General features: G+C 40.1%; 3 protein-coding genes across 3 annotated transcripts in view; 1 reads left to right on the forward strand and 2 right to left on the reverse strand.

Annotated features, from left to right (window-relative positions):
- LOC108117034 overlaps nucleotides 1–19,137 on the reverse strand; it is a 61,793-nt gene that overhangs the window by 24,741 nt on the left and 17,915 nt on the right. Inside the window, 4 exon segments of the mRNA XM_041819010.1 lie at nucleotides 973–1,120; nucleotides 1,189–1,291; nucleotides 1,293–1,360; nucleotides 9,311–9,433. Of these exon segments, the coding sequence (XP_041674944.1) occupies nucleotides 973–1,120; nucleotides 1,189–1,291; nucleotides 1,293–1,360; nucleotides 9,311–9,433 (442 nt within the window).
- LOC108117146 (trimethyllysine dioxygenase, mitochondrial) lies at nucleotides 4,263–5,847 on the reverse strand. The gene is made up of 2 exons (XM_017229404.2): nucleotides 5,622–5,847; nucleotides 4,263–5,557 (listed from the first exon to the last, which is right to left on the reverse strand). The coding sequence occupies exons 1-2, from the start codon at nucleotides 5,809–5,811 to the stop codon at nucleotides 4,653–4,655; spliced, it is 1,095 nt and encodes a 364-aa protein (XP_017084893.1). The 5' UTR covers nucleotides 5,812–5,847; the 3' UTR covers nucleotides 4,263–4,652.
- LOC108117147 (eukaryotic translation initiation factor 3 subunit G-2) lies at nucleotides 6,341–7,617 on the forward strand. The gene has a single exon (XM_017229405.2). It carries the CDS (start codon nucleotides 6,439–6,441, stop codon nucleotides 7,252–7,254), a length of 816 nt encoding a protein of 271 aa, XP_017084894.1. The 5' UTR covers nucleotides 6,341–6,438; the 3' UTR covers nucleotides 7,255–7,617.

Below are 19,137 nucleotides of genomic sequence, written 5' to 3' on the forward strand. Positions count from 1 at the left end.
CGAGCCATCGTGCCATCCAGGCAATGAGCCAGACGAGTCCTGGCAGGGAGGAGGAAATCGCGTCAGTAAGGATATGTGATGGCGAAAGGAAGCAGCAAGATGCCGGCAAGCAGGAAGTTTCATTTCGCCTTCTGTTCGCTCAACTTGACTCCTGTTTACGCTGCTGTCTGCTGCTGTATGGGTTGTGTTTTTTGCCAATAAAATCGAATATCGAAATTGAATGTTGCAGTAGGTGGCTTGGTGGCATTGCCTGCTTTTTAACCCCGGACAGGGAGAGAACAGTTGGGCAAACTCCAGCCACTTCAGCTTTTTGCCGACTGCCAATGCAATTTGCATTTGCCGTTAACCATTAAGCGGCACGACCACGTTGCGGCATGGAGCAAATCAATTTTCTTATTAAGTCAAACACGCTTTAATTTAATTTTCATTAACGGAATTGGCTCTCTCTACGGCAGTGGTCTTGGTTTTTCCATTTTCATAATTTACTTCAAACTTTAATCGGAATGTTCGGGTCCTGCCATTAAGTTAAGCTATCAATTAAAGGTATTGTCTTTCAGTGTAATAAAATATTTCGTTTTTAACACCGTTTTTGTATAAATTCTACATTTTCCATTGCAATTGGGTCACCAACTAATTATCTTTTATCGTTTGGTGAATATGAATATTTTATCGATATGGATTTTTGAATAAGTAGTAGACAGGGGTAATTAAGTCTTCTCTGTGTATCATATCACTCTTTAATCATCGCCATGTTTGATATCGATTGATAAAGTGTATAAAATAATATTATTTGTTACTAAAATAAACTCTTTTAATAAATTAATACTGTGTAAGTCCTTAATATATTTAATATATGCAGTTAACATTTTTAATTATGTAAGTCCTGCGCAATTTAAAATCTGCAGAGTTCACTTAAGCTTCTAAAGTAAATATATTGTAAGTAAACTAATGGTTTCCTAACTCCTGGCTTACCTGTTTTCCATTTTGCATTTATTATCCCGCACTTTACAGTGCGTTTTGAAGTCCTCGAAGAGTTTCAGGCATTTGCGTTCCTGTTGGCAAACGGAAAGGGCGTGGTTGCAAGTTGGTAGTGCATCGATGGGGTACGGATCCTTTTCAGCTGCAAGATGTAGTTCCAGAGACACTTAGAATACAAATACATTAATATATATGTCCCATTAGAAATACCTTTCTTCAGCACAAATCCGCATGGATGATCGAAGAGAAAGTCCCGAAAGTGATTGCAGTCGGGATCCATTCCAGGTTCTTTGCATAGGCAGGTGGGCCGGAAAGAACTGGAAGGCCTGCAGAGTGCGGAGGGCAGCCTGGCACTTGGTCACCGTCACCGTGCTGCAGGACACTGGAAATAGAAGAGTGGAGCAGTAATATTGAGTACAACATGTTGTGGCAAGTGAGTGACAGTTGGATCCATTTGGGGGATTGGGCTGATATGCTTAATGATCTATAAATGGCAGCAGTGCTTAAACTTTGACATTTAATGTCGTGCCGGTTCATTTTGGGAGATGCACATCGATTACCAACTGTACGAGTGGATACACTGAGGGAAAAACTTTAGCTATTCCCAAAAAGAATATAAAGAAATGATATAAAATATTAGAATTTTGATGCAATCAGTATTTGATTTTGAAATTGTCTGCCCTGAAGGAACTTTTTCTTAACTTAATGTATTTTTTTCAGTGCAGGTGTGGGCTATGACAGTTGTTATAAATGGCAGCCAGACAACTACAAACCAGACACATGTCATAATAAGAGCTGAGAGAGAGGTTACAACAACTACTACATATATGAATAATTGAGTCTCCAAACAAAACGGTCGATTTAAGCGGCCAATGAAGCGATTCGCAGCGAACGTGGCCGGATAATATTTTATAACATAATAAATTATGTTACACATAGACTATACGTGGGTGTGTGACAGCTTATTCGAGCATATGACAACTACTACTACTACTACAACTGCTACGACAAGGACGACAAACAAAAGGCAAACATCTGTTGGCCATCTATTGTCCTTTTGGCCATAAAACATAAGCCCTACTAATAAACCCGGCTACGCCAACACTTCACAAACACAGCCAGCAGAGACCGAGACGCACAAATAGGGACGCACATAGGGACAGGGACTCGTTTGGCTCGTCATAAGCCGTAAAATCGCCAAAAAGCAAAACAAGCAAACTGCCGGACAATGGGAGTCCGGCGCATAATGGGAAGCGAGTGGTGGCCACTCCACCACGCCATGTGGTTCACGTCACTCAACTGACCCGAACCGAACCGAAATCCCCCCTGCCATTCGGTAACCCCTGTGATTGCCCCACGACCTCTCCAATAACGCCCTTGTCCCATCCAGACCGGACATGATTATTTGCTAGTTGAACATAAAGTTGCTTCCGTACGGGTTTTTTTTTCGCAATACAGATCCAGGGGAGCTGGAAGTTGGAAAACACACAGACACACACTGGCATCGACTGAGCAACAAGTGACATTTTTCACAGGCATCCATCATTTTTATGCCCCTTGGTTTTATTTTTTTTTTTGGGGATTTCGGGTTTTGGGGATTTTTTTGGGCCCTCATGGTGTCAATTAAAACTCGTTGGCTGTGGATCAAAGGCGAAACAGAGAGTACTTATGTTCTTACCCGAGGAAATGGAAAAGGCTGCTTTGAAAGCATACAAATATGAAAAATAAAGGATTTGGAACTGTTTTGATACAGATTCACAAAAAGATGATTAATCATAGGGATGTGGCAATTAGAAAAAGGTAACTGGGACTAAGACTTAACATATAAACCAGTCGTGAAGAGTTATTTTTCCTATAAGCTATGTGTTTGAAGTCTTTAAGCATATTTTTAGTTTATATACAAAATAAAAAAACTGGTTTATAGGTATTTTTAGTTTATATACAAAATGGATAAATAAATTTAAATTTGTTTTGATTTCGCTTGGGAAACTTTTTAGAACTTCAATGCACAAAATCTTAAAGTACATTTTTCTCCGTGTGGCGAGTGCATTTGATGGCTGGCCAGCTAACTAGATTCCTTTCTCTTGGCCCGCAGCTCCTGGCCATGGGTTATTTCTTGGCTAGTGGCACCTGGCTTTGGTTTCGTCATTGCATGCTGGGCGGTCATAAAAAAATAAAGCCAAGGCGAGTGGTTTTATGCTTCGTCGCCATCAAGCGACGCCATTTGCTGTTTGAGTTGCCTTTTTATATATTTTTTTTCCACTGCCGCCGCCATTGCCCTTGCCTTTTACTGTTATTGTTAAGTCCTCAATTCGTTTTTATTCGAAACGCGTTTCCGGTTGTTGAGTTGGTCGCTGAATTGGTTCAATGATTTCTTTGTTTGTTTGTTGCTGCTGTGCATGTGTTTGGCATGGTTTTTTCCTGCCTTGCTTTATTTGATTTTAGTTTGATATTTGTTTTTCCTGGCCAGGCGATTGTTTTTATTATTTTTTTGCTTTTTATGGCCGTCTGTTGGTGAAATTTATGAGTCATTTATTAAGTTTAGCTGGCTATTCAAGGGCATATAAATTATTATCGAGCATATTAATTACGAGTGAGTTAAGCAGGCACATTGTGTTTGAACTATTTTCGGAAAGGATATACAAGTTTCCTGTTTCAGGAGAACACATACACACGTGTGTGTGTCTGAGCCTTTTGTGTCCATGTTGATTTTATTGAACCATCGACAAGTGCCCCGGTGGCTCAAAGTGAGTGCAGCGTTTTAAAACGGAAGTGGAATGCCGAAAAGTATGCCATGCAAAGGCACGACTGCTGTGCTGCAACTTCCGGCGAAGGAAAAGCGAACAAAAATATATTTATCGCCCAGCTGGGGCATCGAAGCTGCTTTTAAAGGCTTTTCCCGGTCGTGCCGTCGCATATGAGAGTTGCTTGGTTGGAAAATACGGGAAAAGCGGGCGGGGAAAACCTGCATGAAATGCAATTATCATAAATATTCAGACACTGTTCTGTGCTCTCGCTCTCTTTAAGGCACATCCATATTTGGAGGACATTTAAAGGACAGCAACGCGACAGCCATTAACCTGCACGGCCAACAAAAAGTAATTTCACTTTTAAATGAAAAAGTTCAAAGTGCGTTTGTTTATGCCAAACACACACACACAAACACACACACAAACCCACATGAGACGCTGGCCATAAAAACAAATGCCAAATGATTTTTGTTGCCGGTTTTCTGTATGCGATCCACCTCCCCTATGACAAAAAATTAGACGCTGGCCAGCAATTGTAATCGTAACTTTTTATTATGATGCGTTGGCATTTGCAATCGAAATTGAATTGGAGAAGGTCCCTGGCTCAGATGAGGAAAAATGTATTTAAACAATGTGAAATGTTTTCTTTCTATATCAAAAATCATTATTTAACAAGAATTCAGTATTTTCTTACTAGTTCATAAATAGCCCAGTAGGATTTATAATAAATACATCTCTTATTGTTTTCATATGATTCATAAATACTCAGCTCTTAAGGTATCCTAAGGCATACTCTTGAAACTGTAGGTTAAGTGATCTGTCAAGTCTTCATAAGGAGACAAAGGACTATAACTTTTAATTAATACCAAAATTATATTTATTTTATTATGAATTATTAATAATGTCTTTCAATATAAAAAGGTTTTATTCGATAATTCCCAAAACCCGAGCCTTGCTTAGGAAATCCGTACGCTGCACATAAGAACCTGACATAGTACGACTTCCAGTGTAAGCCTGACGACCATGGAGAACTCTCCAGTTATCGAAGAGCACAATGCTGCCAGGATATAACTTCAGATTCCACTGCTGTTCATCATCTTTAACAATTTTTAAAAGCTGCCTTAGACTCTCATAGAACTCGCTCATCTCGGATTGGGGGATAGTATTGAAAACAGCTCGATCGGCGACATTCAGTCTGAGTTGAACAAATTCCTGAGTAAGTGGATCCACTTGTATTATAGGAGCCGAATGGCGATGGTGCTCTCCTTTTTCAATATATTCACCAGGAACCAGAACTCTGCATAACAGATTATAGGCAGCCGGAAAACGACATTTCAGTTCATGAACCACATGAAGACCATCTACAAAGAAGTTTTCACCACCAGAACCCGAGTGTTCGATGCAATGAAGAGCCTGCAATCCAGCGGCATCGCAGAAATATGTATTATCTGTGTGGGAACCCAAATACAGTTTGGTATATGCGGTATCCGCGTGATCCGGTTTATCGCTAAAAGTCCACATTTCACCAAAAAATGTTTTCATAAGGGGGAAAACCCGACGTAGAGCTAACTCGGTCATATTTGGTGTGGGAACTACATCATCGATGAAGACAATGCCATAACGGACTAGAGATTCTACCAAAGATGTGACTTCATCATCACTGGAAACCAGCTTGGGCAAACTGAATCTCAAGTGGCGTTCGTTTTGCAAGATAATGCTGCGATTCCAGGGCGTCAGATTGGTGGCCTTTGACCGCCGGCTTATCAGCTGCTCCAGCTGGGATTCAAATATGAAGTCCACGTCATAGCTGGACTGATGACCGTCACTCCCTAGGGTTGCAGTCAAAATATAATTGACTTTAAGTGCATTGTATTTATGTATTTTCCCACTTACACTGCACTTTTAGGTTTATCCCTTCGTATTTAACATTCAGCGGCTTTACATCGGCAGGTAAGTCTAAGATATCATAGCGCCTCTGATTTGTATCCAAGTTTAGACATTCTCCACACCGGCAATGATCACGGAGCCAAAATTCATTGATCTCCAGACTTTGGCCGGTTTTTGGATGGTTCAAGAGCAACATTTTATTCTTAGTTGAACGACCGACAGATTTAAAGAGTGAAAGTAAACTGATAATACGAATTCTATTAGACTTTAACTAGAACTCAAGTAGACTCTTATCTGTTTTTCTGAGAGATTGCCTCTCACTGTGAGTAAAGCCGGAGATAAGGAAAATATTTCAGTTTGTATTTGAATATCACATAGACTATTATTAAAAGGGAATTAGTTATTTGTATTGACTTAAATTTATAAATTTATTAATCAAATAAGATTTGGCTTTTCTTAAAGTGTTCGACTATCAGAAGATTTACCTTAAAAAGTTTTTTTTAGAAAACATTTTTGTAATGCGTTTATAAGTTATCATTTAAAACATGTTGGATTTCGAAAATAATAGGTTTTCTTTTTTCAAAATAGTAAACTTAAATAATGTGTATAAAATAATATTGTTTTAAGTTGGAAATTTTACTGAAATCTGAATAAGTCAAATCAATAACACCAAAATGATTAGAGATTAGTAAAATATATTTATCCAAGCAGGCTAGTCTTATGAATTGTCTTTTTTTTTCGTTCAATTCGGTAGATTTAGTTAGTCAAATCTTTTATTAAGGATTTGAAATAGTTGTAGGGAAACATATAAAAATCTTAAAATATGAAATCATTCAATACCTCCTGGGCCGATGAAGTAGAGGCAGACTATGCGGATGGTCTGCCACCATCCAATGAGTACATCGAGGGCGACTACAAGTACGTGACTGAGTACAAGTTTAACGATGATGGCAAGAAGATGAAGGTGGTGCGCACGTTCAAGATCGAGAAACAGGTTGTTCCAAAGGCTGTAGCTCGTCGTCGCAGTTGGGTGAAGTTCGGAGATTCCCAAATGGACAAGCCCGGTCCCAATTCCCAGACAACCATGGCATCGGAGGAGATATTCATGCAGTTCATCGGTTCCAAGGAGTTTGAGCAGACACATGAAACTCAACTGGACGCCGGCAAGAACATAGCCAAGTGTCGCATTTGCAATGGCGAACATTGGAGTGTCAACTGTCCCTACAAAGGCACTTCGATGGACAGTAAGACCCTGATGGAAAGCAGGGCCAATGCTGCAGCAGCTGCTGCCATAAGCGATCTCGGAAAGACGGGAAAATATGTTCCTCCCTTCATGAAGGAGGGTGGTGGATCTTCCGGCGGCAAAGGTTGGGGTCGTGAACGGGATGACTCGTCGGCGGTTCGTATATCAAACCTATCCGAATCCATGACTGAACTTGATCTGGAGGAGCTGGTTAAGAAAATTGGACCCCACACCAAGCTGTTCTTGGCTCGAGAAAAGAACACGGGACTCTGCAAGGGATACGCCTATGTGCGCTTCAAGTTTCGCCAGGATGCAGCCACTGCCATTGAAATTCTTAATGGCCATGGCTACGACCACTTGATCCTGTGCGTCGAATGGTCCAAGCCTCAGCCGTAAAGGTTATATCCATTTATATCCGATTCTTTCCTTATTCGAGAACGGAAATGAGCCAATGCGGCAAAAGAAATCAAAATAAAATACATTTTCACGCAGAGAAAAATACTGTTGTATTATTTTTTTAAATTTTGTGAAACTTTGAGTTAAAGTCAGAATAGTTTTCGGAAGATATGCTTAATCTCTTGTTCATTTGGGATTTTTTCAAGAACGAAATGGTCTTGGCCTTCCAGTGTTTATCCGCTTTTCTGAGTGCATAAACAAAAGAGAAAGCTGGCCTCGAGCAAACTAAAGCCGTTAATGCTCCGTTTTAAATGCGATTTTTTCGCCGTGTTTCGTTCTACAGGCGCACAAAGGTGAAAGCCACTTAAATGGAAGCCAACGTGGTGCCCGATGATGATGGCATGGCAGGGCAGGGGGCGGGTAGACGGTGCGCGGCAAAAGCTGAGAAATGCCACAAGACGCTGGTCGGACTGAATGAACATTAATAATTAAATATAAGAGCGGACTTATGCGCACGATACGAGGGGCCTGAGCTTTCCAGCTCTTCGGAACAGGACTTTTCACAAACTATGCGACCATGACGATGAACCGGCAATGAGTGGTTGGTGGATAGTGTTCGCGGAAAAGTCCCGGCTTAGATACACATTTTGAATGAGGGGCGGATCAAAGCGTGGCACAAAAGAAATTTATTTCCATTGTTGTTGCTGTTTTTGTGGCGGCGGGTGTGGCGGGGCACCGTTCTAAAGCCGAGTCTAAAACAAATTACTGAATAATTTATAAATTAACTTTTTCTGCGGCGCGCTCATTCGTTCGTCGCCGGGCTTTTGTTTGAGCGGCAGAATGAATAGGTGGCCAGGTGAATGAAGTGGGTGGTGGCCAGGTGGGCAGGTTGCGAGGTTGCCAGGTGAGTATGGAAGTGAATGTGGATACCCGGATAAGAAGGACGCCACCAGCCACGCATTTCTTTTTCATTTTGCACCTTCAGGTCATGTGCGCTCACCACACACACACACATTCTCATTCACTTTTCCAGGAAAAACAAACAGGAGATTAAAAGTCAAATGTTGAAAAAAAGGAATACCCCCTAGTTTGATTTGTTGGTCCTTCAAGTTAAAATAAGCAGATTAATTGGTAAAACAAATTTAAAAGTTTCATCATAGGGGTGAAGGTTTGTCAATGGCTTTTACTTTTTGTATATTTTAAGCTTAAATATTGTTTTTAAAGTATATGATAACTTTTGGAAATTTTGGGGTCTTTACTTTAAAAAGAACACATAAAGTAAGAATTTTCAAGAGATTAATTTGAAAATTTATGAATATTAGATAAATACTAAGAAAGATTTTCTTTAATGTCGTTATTTTAATTGGGTTACAAAATTTTTAATAACTAAATAATTAATACTGGTAATTTCTGTATGTATTATCCCTACTGGAATACAAATTACTGAAATTTCTTTCCCACAAAGATCCCTTAAATCTGTATGAAAATATTTCTCATACGCCCTGTTACCCAGAATGCTGGTCTTCCCAACTCTCCATTTGCTACAGGGTATTGCAGGAACAGGCCATCGACTCGACTCGACGGGCGTCGCAGCTCTCTAGGGCATTTGAATATTCAAATGCCCTTTGCTGGCGCTTCGTGGCCGATCTCCTCCTTCTCGTCCCCGCGCTTTTTGTTGCGCTTTAAGTGTACACTGTTATTTACTGTTTTATTGCACGCGCGCCTGCTCACGGAACACACAAAAATTGCTGAAATAATTACACAGTTGTCGAAGCCATACACAGCGGCAACAGCAAGCGAACCCCTCGAGCAAATAAAAACAAAGGAAATATATATAATATATTCAACCGACTCGTGCACTGGTAGCGGAAATTAATTCTCAAATGACCAAAACTTGTGCATAATCAGCGTTGGACGCCGCAAGTCCTCGAGAGCTCTGCAAACACTTGACACAAAAACCCATAGATTTTGTGTAAACATTTCATCAGCGGGCAGTATAAATATCGATTTGATTTCAATGATGTTTTTCTGGCATTTTTGGTATATTTATATTTACCTGGTATGGGCCCACAGACGCGCGGAATTATTTCCAATATGGCCGAACATGAGGGATCCTCAAAGCAAAGCTGTCGTGCCAGGATACAATTCAGTATGGCCACGACGCCCTTAATGGTGGAACCTGCAAATATTAAAAAACTTAATTTAAAAAGTGTTCACACTATATTAAAAGATTAATATGCAGTTGTCCCGTATGGGCGAAGAAAATGATACGATTAACTGATGTTTAATGTCAGCTGTTCTAAAGGCATATGAAAAGTATCTAGATCACGATGGTAGGATGGACAACAATGAAATGTCCTAATACGGTTCCATCTAACATTATCGATTGGGCATTTAAGATCTGTGAGATGGTCGCTTCTATATACACATAAGACATTGGCCAAACGATCGACCAAAATACCACTCAGAAAATTCGACCAACAATATTATTAGTGGATAATCTCCATCTTATTAGACTACTCAGCGGACGGAGCTCTCGCCTGTGCTCTTCGTACTAATTGAATTCGATAAATTCTTGGCCCACGAGCAACGTAAGAAAAATCCGCAGAATGTTTAATAACCGAATTCCAACCAGCAACCGCAGCAGCAGCATGCAGCAAACAGCAGTAGCAGCAACTCTCCTGCGGTGACAACATTAAGCCAAATTTAATTAAATCCCCGGACTCTGCTCCTTGCACCACTTGTTATACGACGGGTTTCGATATATACTTTTATGACACACAATCGTATGCAAATGCAATGTGTAAAGTCCCTCAAATATTTTGGCTTATTCGTATTTGTCTTTATATACGTAATTGCGAATTGCTCATAAATATTTATGCGGGTGTTTTAATTATGATAATTCATGGTGAACAGTTTAAAGCATTTTTACACTGATTTGTATTGAAAAAATCCGACACGAAAAAAGTGCAAAAAAAAAAACAAAAGCAGTGCAATTATGTTTATATGTAGCTTTTAGTTTTTATCATAATTTTATGTTCTACAAGAGGAAATGGTAGAGAGGGGGAGTGTAGGGAAAAACAGAGCTGGCGGTTTATAAAACATTCATTTCAATTTCATTTCATTACGTAAAATAAACCAAGTCATCCGGAAAGCAGACTGGGAACAGGGGCTGCTGCTGCTGTCTATCTAAGCAGTCGGCTTTATGGCCACTGCCTACCGGTCATGGTCCTTCCGCCAGTTCCTCCTACTCCTCTTCGTCTTATATCTCCTCCCTACTGAAAACCCACTTCATCCGCCGGATGCCCCGTAAAAGTTGTAGTTCGCTGCTGCTCCTGAATTTCCTTTTTTCTCCCCCTTAACCCCAACCTCCTCAAACTGCTGCCCCACGCTCATTAACGAAATGACCGTTTGCATATTGCAAGCCGGGGCAGGGGTAGGGAAAACCCGGAGGAGGAGGTAGATTCCGGAGCCGGAATAACAAAAGAAGTGCCTTCAAAAATTCACGAATTGCATGCGGACGCAGCTGAACTTACTCCGCGGCGACTGCAGGAAGTGGCCTACTGCCACTGCTGCCACAACCGAGAAGTAACCAGGAGCAGTGGCAACAATTGCATGGCCTCAGAAGTTTCCCGGACTGCCAGTCGAATTGTTTGCGGAAATACAAATAAACAAAAGTCAGTGGGGAATCCAGCGGACGAAATAGCAAGTTTCGACTGCAACTGGACTTTAAAGTGTTTTATGGTTATTGGGTGCTTAGAATTGCATTGAGATATGCAGCGCGCGTCTGGCCCGATGACAGCCAAGAAATTATCAGCTGGTCTGGTCTGGTCTGGTCTGTTTGTTGGGTGGGGGATTCCTGGCCGCAAATTGCCAACAAACCCGGGTGGACAATCACCCAGCTCAATCCCCCGACGACCCATTTGGAATCACTTAAAACACACAAATCAAGCAAAAGTTGAAAACACAATAACAATTGTTTTGGGACACACCATAAATTTGCATGCCAAGAAGAGTAATGCTCCTAGCCAAATAGAAAAAACCGAAATAGGCACATAAATATGCGACCGAACGCCGTGGCGGTGGTCCTGTTCCTGTTCTCCATGTTCCACCCAGCCCAGTGACCCACCTCCAACGCCATCTCCACATCCAAAACTCCGCCGACGACAACCAGAACAATTCGTTTGTGTCACAATCAGATTCGGCACAGGCACAAAAATGTTCGCTTTTCGCGTTTCGCGCTCGCTATGTTTCATGAATTATTTCCCCGAACCCCAAAAAGTTTTCGACCAAAAACTTTGACTGCAGAAAGAGGCCAGGCCAGAAAAAAATGCTTCGAAGGAGGCAAGACATTGACTGGGAACTGGCCAGTGTTGCAGGCCAACTCCCACTGCTGCTCAGAGATGCACTGCGAAAAAGTGTTTCCTAACTGGGTGAGAATTTTAAAATACTTTCTAATCGCTGAACTCTATTATATAACTTTAGAATCATAACTCTTAGTAAATGAATACATAGTAGTTAAACTTCTTAAACTTTTTTACAGTTTTTTATTATTAAATAAATATAAATTTCTAAGCCCTTTTACCGTAAATAATTGTTGTTGAGAATGCTCAACATTAATGAGATGTCTTTTTGAATATTTTTACTTATTTATTATTGTTTTAATAAATTACAAAATCTGTAAGATACTTTTATATATTTTTAAATATTTTTTCCCTGTGTTCCTTGTTTGCGTTGATTCGTGCGGCGAACATTTCGATTACCATTTTCCCTGGTGGCGCGTTGCAGGAGGTGCGGTGGGGAAACAGGAGGATGGGGATTTCTCCAGTGTTTCGCATTTTCTGCAACTTCGCTGGAGCGCTGCCCTTTGCCCTCTGCTGCTACTGCCGCTGCTGCTGCTGCTGCTGCTGCTTAAATTTCAATTGTGTGCCGGGGGCGCTGGCCCGACGCTGGAGCACTCTGGTGCAGGCTTTAATAAATTATGGCCCACGTCGGGGGTGGCGTTCGAGAGGTATTGTTGGTGCTGCCAGTACTCCTGCTGCATGCCACTTGGAAAAAGTTAATACAACAAATGCGCTACTGCCCCCAAACTACCGTAACTACCCAACTACCCGGTGGCAACAACAATTGCAATAACAATGACCGCATTACGAGGCCGCGAATCGTTGCTCGAAAAGCCAAGTCGGTGGCAGTGGCAACATCAACAACATGGCCGAGAAATGGCAGCTTTACAACTTCCGGCAAGCAAGGACTCCGAACAACGGACTATGGACAGGACGAAGGATGAAGGACGAAGGGTCCAAAGGGTCCGCCACTGTAATATGTTCGCTGTGGTTGTCGGGCGTTTTTTTATTTTCGCGCTTTTCACTGCTGCTCGCAGGCCATCCTTATGTCATTCGGGATTATTTTGTGGGTTAAAAACTAATTTTCGGTCATGAAGTGGATTTCGCTGTGTGCATGCTGCCGACATTCGGCGGCCCATAAATATGCAGCACTGCCAACTACACAGAGCCCACATAATTTGCATGGGCACGAGCGTATATAAAACATTGATTTCCCGGACTCCAACTGGGGATCAATGTACACAGCCGACTTAAAGCTTCTGGTCTGGGATTATCCGTAATAATACTTTTTCTAGGGCGGAGCCGTTAAGGCAAATGTCAACAGTTGAAAGTGCGTGACCAAATTATTTCATTTCATTTTATTTAATTTATGGTCCAGCCCCCGAGTGGTAGTCCTTGCCACCTCGCCTACTGGCATTTAAATTTAACTACAGTCAGACAATGCGAGCAGAGCTGGGTGAAAACAACATTACCAACAACAAACAGCTCACTGGCAACAGCAGCAACATAAAATGTCGCCTGCGGCCATTTTCATGGGCAACCAACCGAATTGGGTGTTGAAGTTGGTGTTGGGCCTTAACCAAAACAACGAAAACAACAACCCAAAGAGAAAACACGGAGGAGCGGTGGATAAGAGTGACAGGACTAATAGATACCCTGTACTAGATGTCTTATAAAATTGTTGGGTAATTGAAACATTAAAGTTTTCTACCTATAAACAAAATCCGTTAGACGTTAGATGTTTCTTAGCCAAGGTAAGCTTTCTAATTTAATCTGAAAGATAGTCCACAGGATCATAATAGCTTCACTATTGAAATTGAAATGAAAATAGCTTTATATTACAAAAGTCTATTACTTAATATGGCACATGATAAATCCTTGATTTCCTCAAAAATAATATACCCCATAGAACCGTACAAATACCGGGTATAAAAATCTGTCGTTCGAGGGGAGAGGGACTGAATAACGAGAATGCTGCTGGGGATTATGGTCAATTATGTGTAAATACAATTATTGTTATTGTTGTCGCTGTTGCATGGTGTTGTTATTATTGTCGCCGGCGTCTGTATTTGTAGTTGTTATTGCCAATGTCATTGATGTTTTTCCATAATTGTAGTTACCGCTGTGCGATTCATAAAATTTGATGTTTTCACAACGCGACATACTGATGATCGATTCATTAAAATACGCCACTTTAAAATACCATCTAGTGACATTCGCCATCCCATAAAAGTTGGCTTCTTGTGTTATTGTCCTTGTTTGGTTGCTTGGCACGTTTCCCGTGATTTAAGTACATTTCCAGCACAGCTCAGAAAAAAAGGAATGAAATCAGGAAACAATAAAAGAAGTGTAAGTACAAGTAAAGAAACATTTGCAGAGACGCTGCAGTAAATGCCTTGGTATCTCTGGGTGGTCTCTTCTATTCTGGCTTAGTCACGTCACCAGAGCAGCTCTTGCCAAGATTGGGGTTTCAAGGGGTTACATGGAATTTTTTCCAGCTTCAAGTATTCAATTTTTATTTATTTATGGAACATAGAATATGCCAAGAGTTGTAAAGATATAAAACCCTCGGAAAAATCTCTAACTGAATTATACAAATTTTGTTAGTTTGTTTACTAAATTCCCAGGGGAAATTTTATTAAATTTTGTTTTTATTATTAGAGTTATTAAAAAAAAGGCTTTTAAGGAAATGTTTTTTTATATTCTCCAGGCGTGTAATATATATTTATAAGGCTTAAAAACTTTACTGCCTCAATAAAAAATAATCTTGTTTTCTCAACAAACAAAATGATTCGAAAAGCACCAATAAGTCTCGGGGGAGGAAAACCTATGAGTAAACATCGTAAGCTTGTTAACTTTGTCACTCAAGTGGCTCCTCTCGAAATTTATTCCACTTGCTAAATGTTATTCAGCTGGCGGCATTATCAGGAAAAACCCCAAACAAAATAAACACATCAATAAACAGAGTTGACAAAGATTTGATTGCATTATTATAAAACAATTTGCATTCGATAAAAGTCAAAAGCAGCGGCAGGCAAAGTCATAAAAGTCGCGCAATGAAAATTGGAGCACCATCTCTCAGGGAAAAAAAAAAGAAAATAAGGGAAAAAAGCTGCTGATTCAGGAACGGAGGCAAAGTCACTTTTGTTGCTTTTGAAATGAGGAGGAAAAGAAATATGCAAAATGCGCATAAATCTAAAGGCTCGACACGGGATGGAAATCACGGCGGAGGCAGCCACCGGATGAGTTCCCATCTGCCATCTGAATTAGACTGAAAGAAATCTTGATACCTTATTGAATGGTGACTTTTGTATTTAATATCCATGCTAAGGGAAATCTCAGAAAAACTCAAGTTTATAAGACTCTTTAAAATTCCTTACCCAACGAAACCAGAAGAATGCTAATTTATTATCATAAATTATGTTAAATTTGTTAATTCCGAAGATGATAATATTATTTAAATGAGAATCATTTAGCGAATACATTGTCAAATTCTTTCTCAATATTCTTAAATATGAAATGAGTATATTTAATATTTTATTTTGGGAATAATAGAGATTAATCCAACTTGATTTTATTGTTACTTCAACTTGATTGTTAGAATTTGTTGTCCAAGGGAGGCACTAAAACAAATGATTTATAATTTAACTTAAGCCCCTGAACTAGCTAAGAAATTAATGAGTTATATATAATATTATAAAATGTAACTAACATTTTCATTTCAGTTTTAACTGGTGCAAAATATTTCGTATATGTCATTTTTGAAAACATTTTTATGAACTTAAATTTTTTGAGTGTTCCCCATCTCCGTGGGAAATCGAATCCCGGGCTGGCGGTGCGTCCACTTTCGCGCATGCAGAATAAATGATTTTCTATTTGTTAAGTCAAAGTGAAATTGTCTAAGGGCGGCTGCCTGTGCGTGAGCCTTGTGTGTGTTGACATTTCTTTGAGCCGCCATCACTCACTGGCTTAGAAGGGAGGAAAAAAGGAGGGCTCATACGAGCCAAAGACAACATTTTCAGCATTTACATTTCATTTTTTGTCGTTCGTCAAATGTTTTGGCCGCCTTGCCGTCTCATTTACAAGGAATTCCATCGCCCCGCAGCTGGGGAAAGAGGTCAAAGGGCGGCGGCACATATGTCAAGTGTTGCGCTCGGGTCGAAAGTGGGAGGGTGTTGGCGTTTCATTTTTTTTTTTACTGAGCTGCAGCACTTTCTGTCTGTGTGGGTCTTTGGGCCAGCATCTCTGGGCCATGTTTAAAAAAGAAGAGAAGAATATATATATATGTTATATAAATTTTTATTCTTATCTTCCTGTTCTTTTGGCCCATTTTTTTGCTTTCCGCTCTCACTTTTGTCCCGTTTGTGAGCTTCGTTTTTTTTTGTTGTGCAGAAAAAACCTTGCCCGTCTGTTGCTGCATTATCCTTTTCCCTTTTTACGTGTGTTCCATTGTTTTAAATTATTTATGCCTGCGTAAAATATTCAAAGCTTTGCCAAATGCAGGAAAGAGATGGCCAAAGAGCGGGATGGGGCGAGAGTGACGTGAAATTCGAACGCACAATAACAAAAAGGAGGCGGCGGGGCGGACCAAGTCCAAGTTATTATTCATAACACAGCAGCATCAAAGTGTAAAGGAGTCTGCGACAATTCCCACTGCCATTTTCCGCCGCCCACCACCACCCACTACTGCTGCAAACCTTCAAGTTTACATAAATTATTTACGACCTTCAGAAGGCGCAGAGAAAAAACACGAAAAAAAAAAATAAAACAGCAACCAAGAGGAAAATGTTATTTTGACAATAATGCCGAGAACCATCTAATTTCGTGCTTTGTTTGCCATTTCGATTTCACTTTGCAAAAAGCGAAAGCAAAAAAGGATTCTTTGAGGCGGTGATTTTACTGTGTTTACTTTCCACCGACTTCCGAAATGATATTTTAATTAATTTAAGTGCTTCGCTTGGTTTATTTTCCACCGGGCCAATTAGGAATTACGTCAGTGAATTTATTGAATTTACGCTGCCCTTATCAGACTGTCAGCCCGAAAAGTGACCTTGCCGTGGCCTTAAAGTGCTCAAAGGACTTATGTAAGTTTAGCGAACAGAAGCCCACTCCTAATGCCACTTAATATCAGTTCAGAAACAGGTCATTAGACCAAGAAAGCAAAGGCTGTGAATTGAAAAATCCAACACCAAAGGTAGTCGAGCAGAGTTAAGGAGTTGAAAAGTCGAGCTAGCTGTATTAACTTAACAGTCTGACATCTAACACCTTGCAACTGTTGCAGCCGCAGAAAAGTCAAGTGTGCAGTGCAAGCACTGAGAAAAAAGGTTTCTCCATAAGGAATTAGCTAAGAAGTTGTCTGGATCCTAAACATTTTAATTTAATATGAAAATTTTCTAAGAAGTTTTTTCCTATAACTGTAATCAATACATGAGATTGAATCAATTTTCTTTTTTGTTTTTCCCAATAAACATAAGTACTGTCATAATACTTTTAAATTAACCAATCTTACTCAAAGAAATATATACCAAATTGAACTTAAGAAGTCTCTTATAAGTTTCTCTTCGTGGCCAGCCCTTTTGCTTTGGTCTAAAGTGGTACTCGGTTTTGGGTTATCAACCCAGGCGTAGCGGCCAAAAGAAGTCGGAAAATGGCAAGTGTTGCTGCTGGCATTTCTCGTTTTTCGGCTGAAGTCGAGTAGTGAGGGAAAACTCTAGAACCAACAACGACCACCCACTTAAAACGGCAAAGGTGTTTTGGGAACTTTAAGCTAAGATTTCCACATTGGCCGCACACAAAAATATTGTCGCGCATTTGTTCGCAGCTTACGGAAACATTTTTCTTAACACGCTCCGCAATTTTTTGCACGCTCCTTTAGCCAACTTTTGTTTTGCCATGTTTTGTTCTCGTCGCGGCTTCACTTTTTCTTTCCCAACTTCAATTTGAAGCGAGCAGAGTGCACAATTTAAAGCATTTACGAGCGCAATTTGTCTGCCGCCTGCTCAGACCGCAGTCAACTCCTCTTCCAGTTGGATTCCAAACTTTCGGGTTCTTTTTTCAAATTTTTTTGTACTTTTAGTTTTTTTTTTTTGGCTGGGTGAGGAAACTCCAAACAGGTTGAAAGTATGGGCGAAATGCAGGTTGGCTGCCCGCAGCTGCCGGTCTGACATTTTTCTTGGCGTAAATCTGGCAGCTGCAGCGACTTTAGATGCTTTTTGCAGCTCATTGAATTTCGTACGCTTTTGTCTGCCAATGCCAATGCCATAAAAGTGGATGCACTTTTCCCTCTGGCTCTACACGACAAAACATCAAATATATTTTTAAAAATAAGTATTTTAAAGTTAATTATGATTTCGTTGGAAAAACGTGGTATGAGAGGAAAAGATTCAATCTTTGATTTGCTGGTCATACTTTTTTCCCTGCTTTTAACAAATAACATTATTATTATTTGATTCTATAAAATAATACTGAAATACTTCTTAACACTTCTCTTTCTTAGGCTTAGGTGAGATAAATTTAATAATTTCTCTAATACAGAAATTCACAAAAAAAGTTTAATAAAAACTGATAGGATTCTTTTTAAGGAATTTAGTATAGAATATATATTTTTACAATAAACCAAAAATTAGTAACTATTTCGTTCGGTGTAGCTTTCACGGTTCTCCTTTTTCATCTGCTTATACTGACTTTAAACAACTTGGCAACAAACTAAACCTATTTGAAAGCATCATCGCAGCCTGCGGGTTTTATCTTCCGGAGCGAGTGGAGTTCAACTATATGAGAATATGCACTTTTATGCCAAGCCCCTTTGGCCATCGCAGCTTTTCAGCATTTTCCGTTTTCCATATTCGAAAGTCTTCTGTCGGCGTTTATTGTCAATACAAAAGTTTTATCCATTTGCGGAAACTTTATTTTTATATATGCGAATTTGTCGAACTTGTGCGTTAAATTGTGTAAACGGATTTTCACAGCAGATCCTTGAGGCTGAGAATGTGGGATCGCTGCAGAGAATGGAGAATGACTTTACAGAGACTTTCGAGTTGTTGGCCAACAACGCACATACCGACACTTGTGAACAAGTTAACAAAACGATTTCGCCCCCGTTGGTAAAGTTTTTTTTATTGTGTGTGAGCGGGCAGACTGACAGCCAGACTGCCACGCCCACACATCGGGCATATGTATTATTCATGAGGCAGCACACACGCAATAAGTCCGTCTTTGTCCTGTCGGAGTTTCTGTTTCCGTTGCAGCGATAATCGCAGGTCAATTTCATAAACAAATAAGGCGGCATTATCTGGATTCCATTGAGAGTGCGATTCCAACCCATTGCCGAGCGGCCATAATGAAGCCATTCCATGCAGACCGACATACGCGGTACACATCTAGTAGAGTACAGTATCGGAGTTATCTTAATTATAGATCGATTCACTTGAAGGACACTCAAGCATAGCGTAGCACTTACAACTGAGGTAAGAATTATATGTTTATGATATATATATTAAAAAGATAAATCTTGTATAAAGTATTTTAAATTGTCTACACA

This window comes from Drosophila eugracilis, unplaced genomic scaffold (assembly GCF_018153835.1).
Source record: "Drosophila eugracilis isolate 14026-0451.02 unplaced genomic scaffold, ASM1815383v1 contig_440, whole genome shotgun sequence".
NCBI classification, from domain to species: domain Eukaryota; kingdom Metazoa; phylum Arthropoda; class Insecta; order Diptera; family Drosophilidae; genus Drosophila; species Drosophila eugracilis.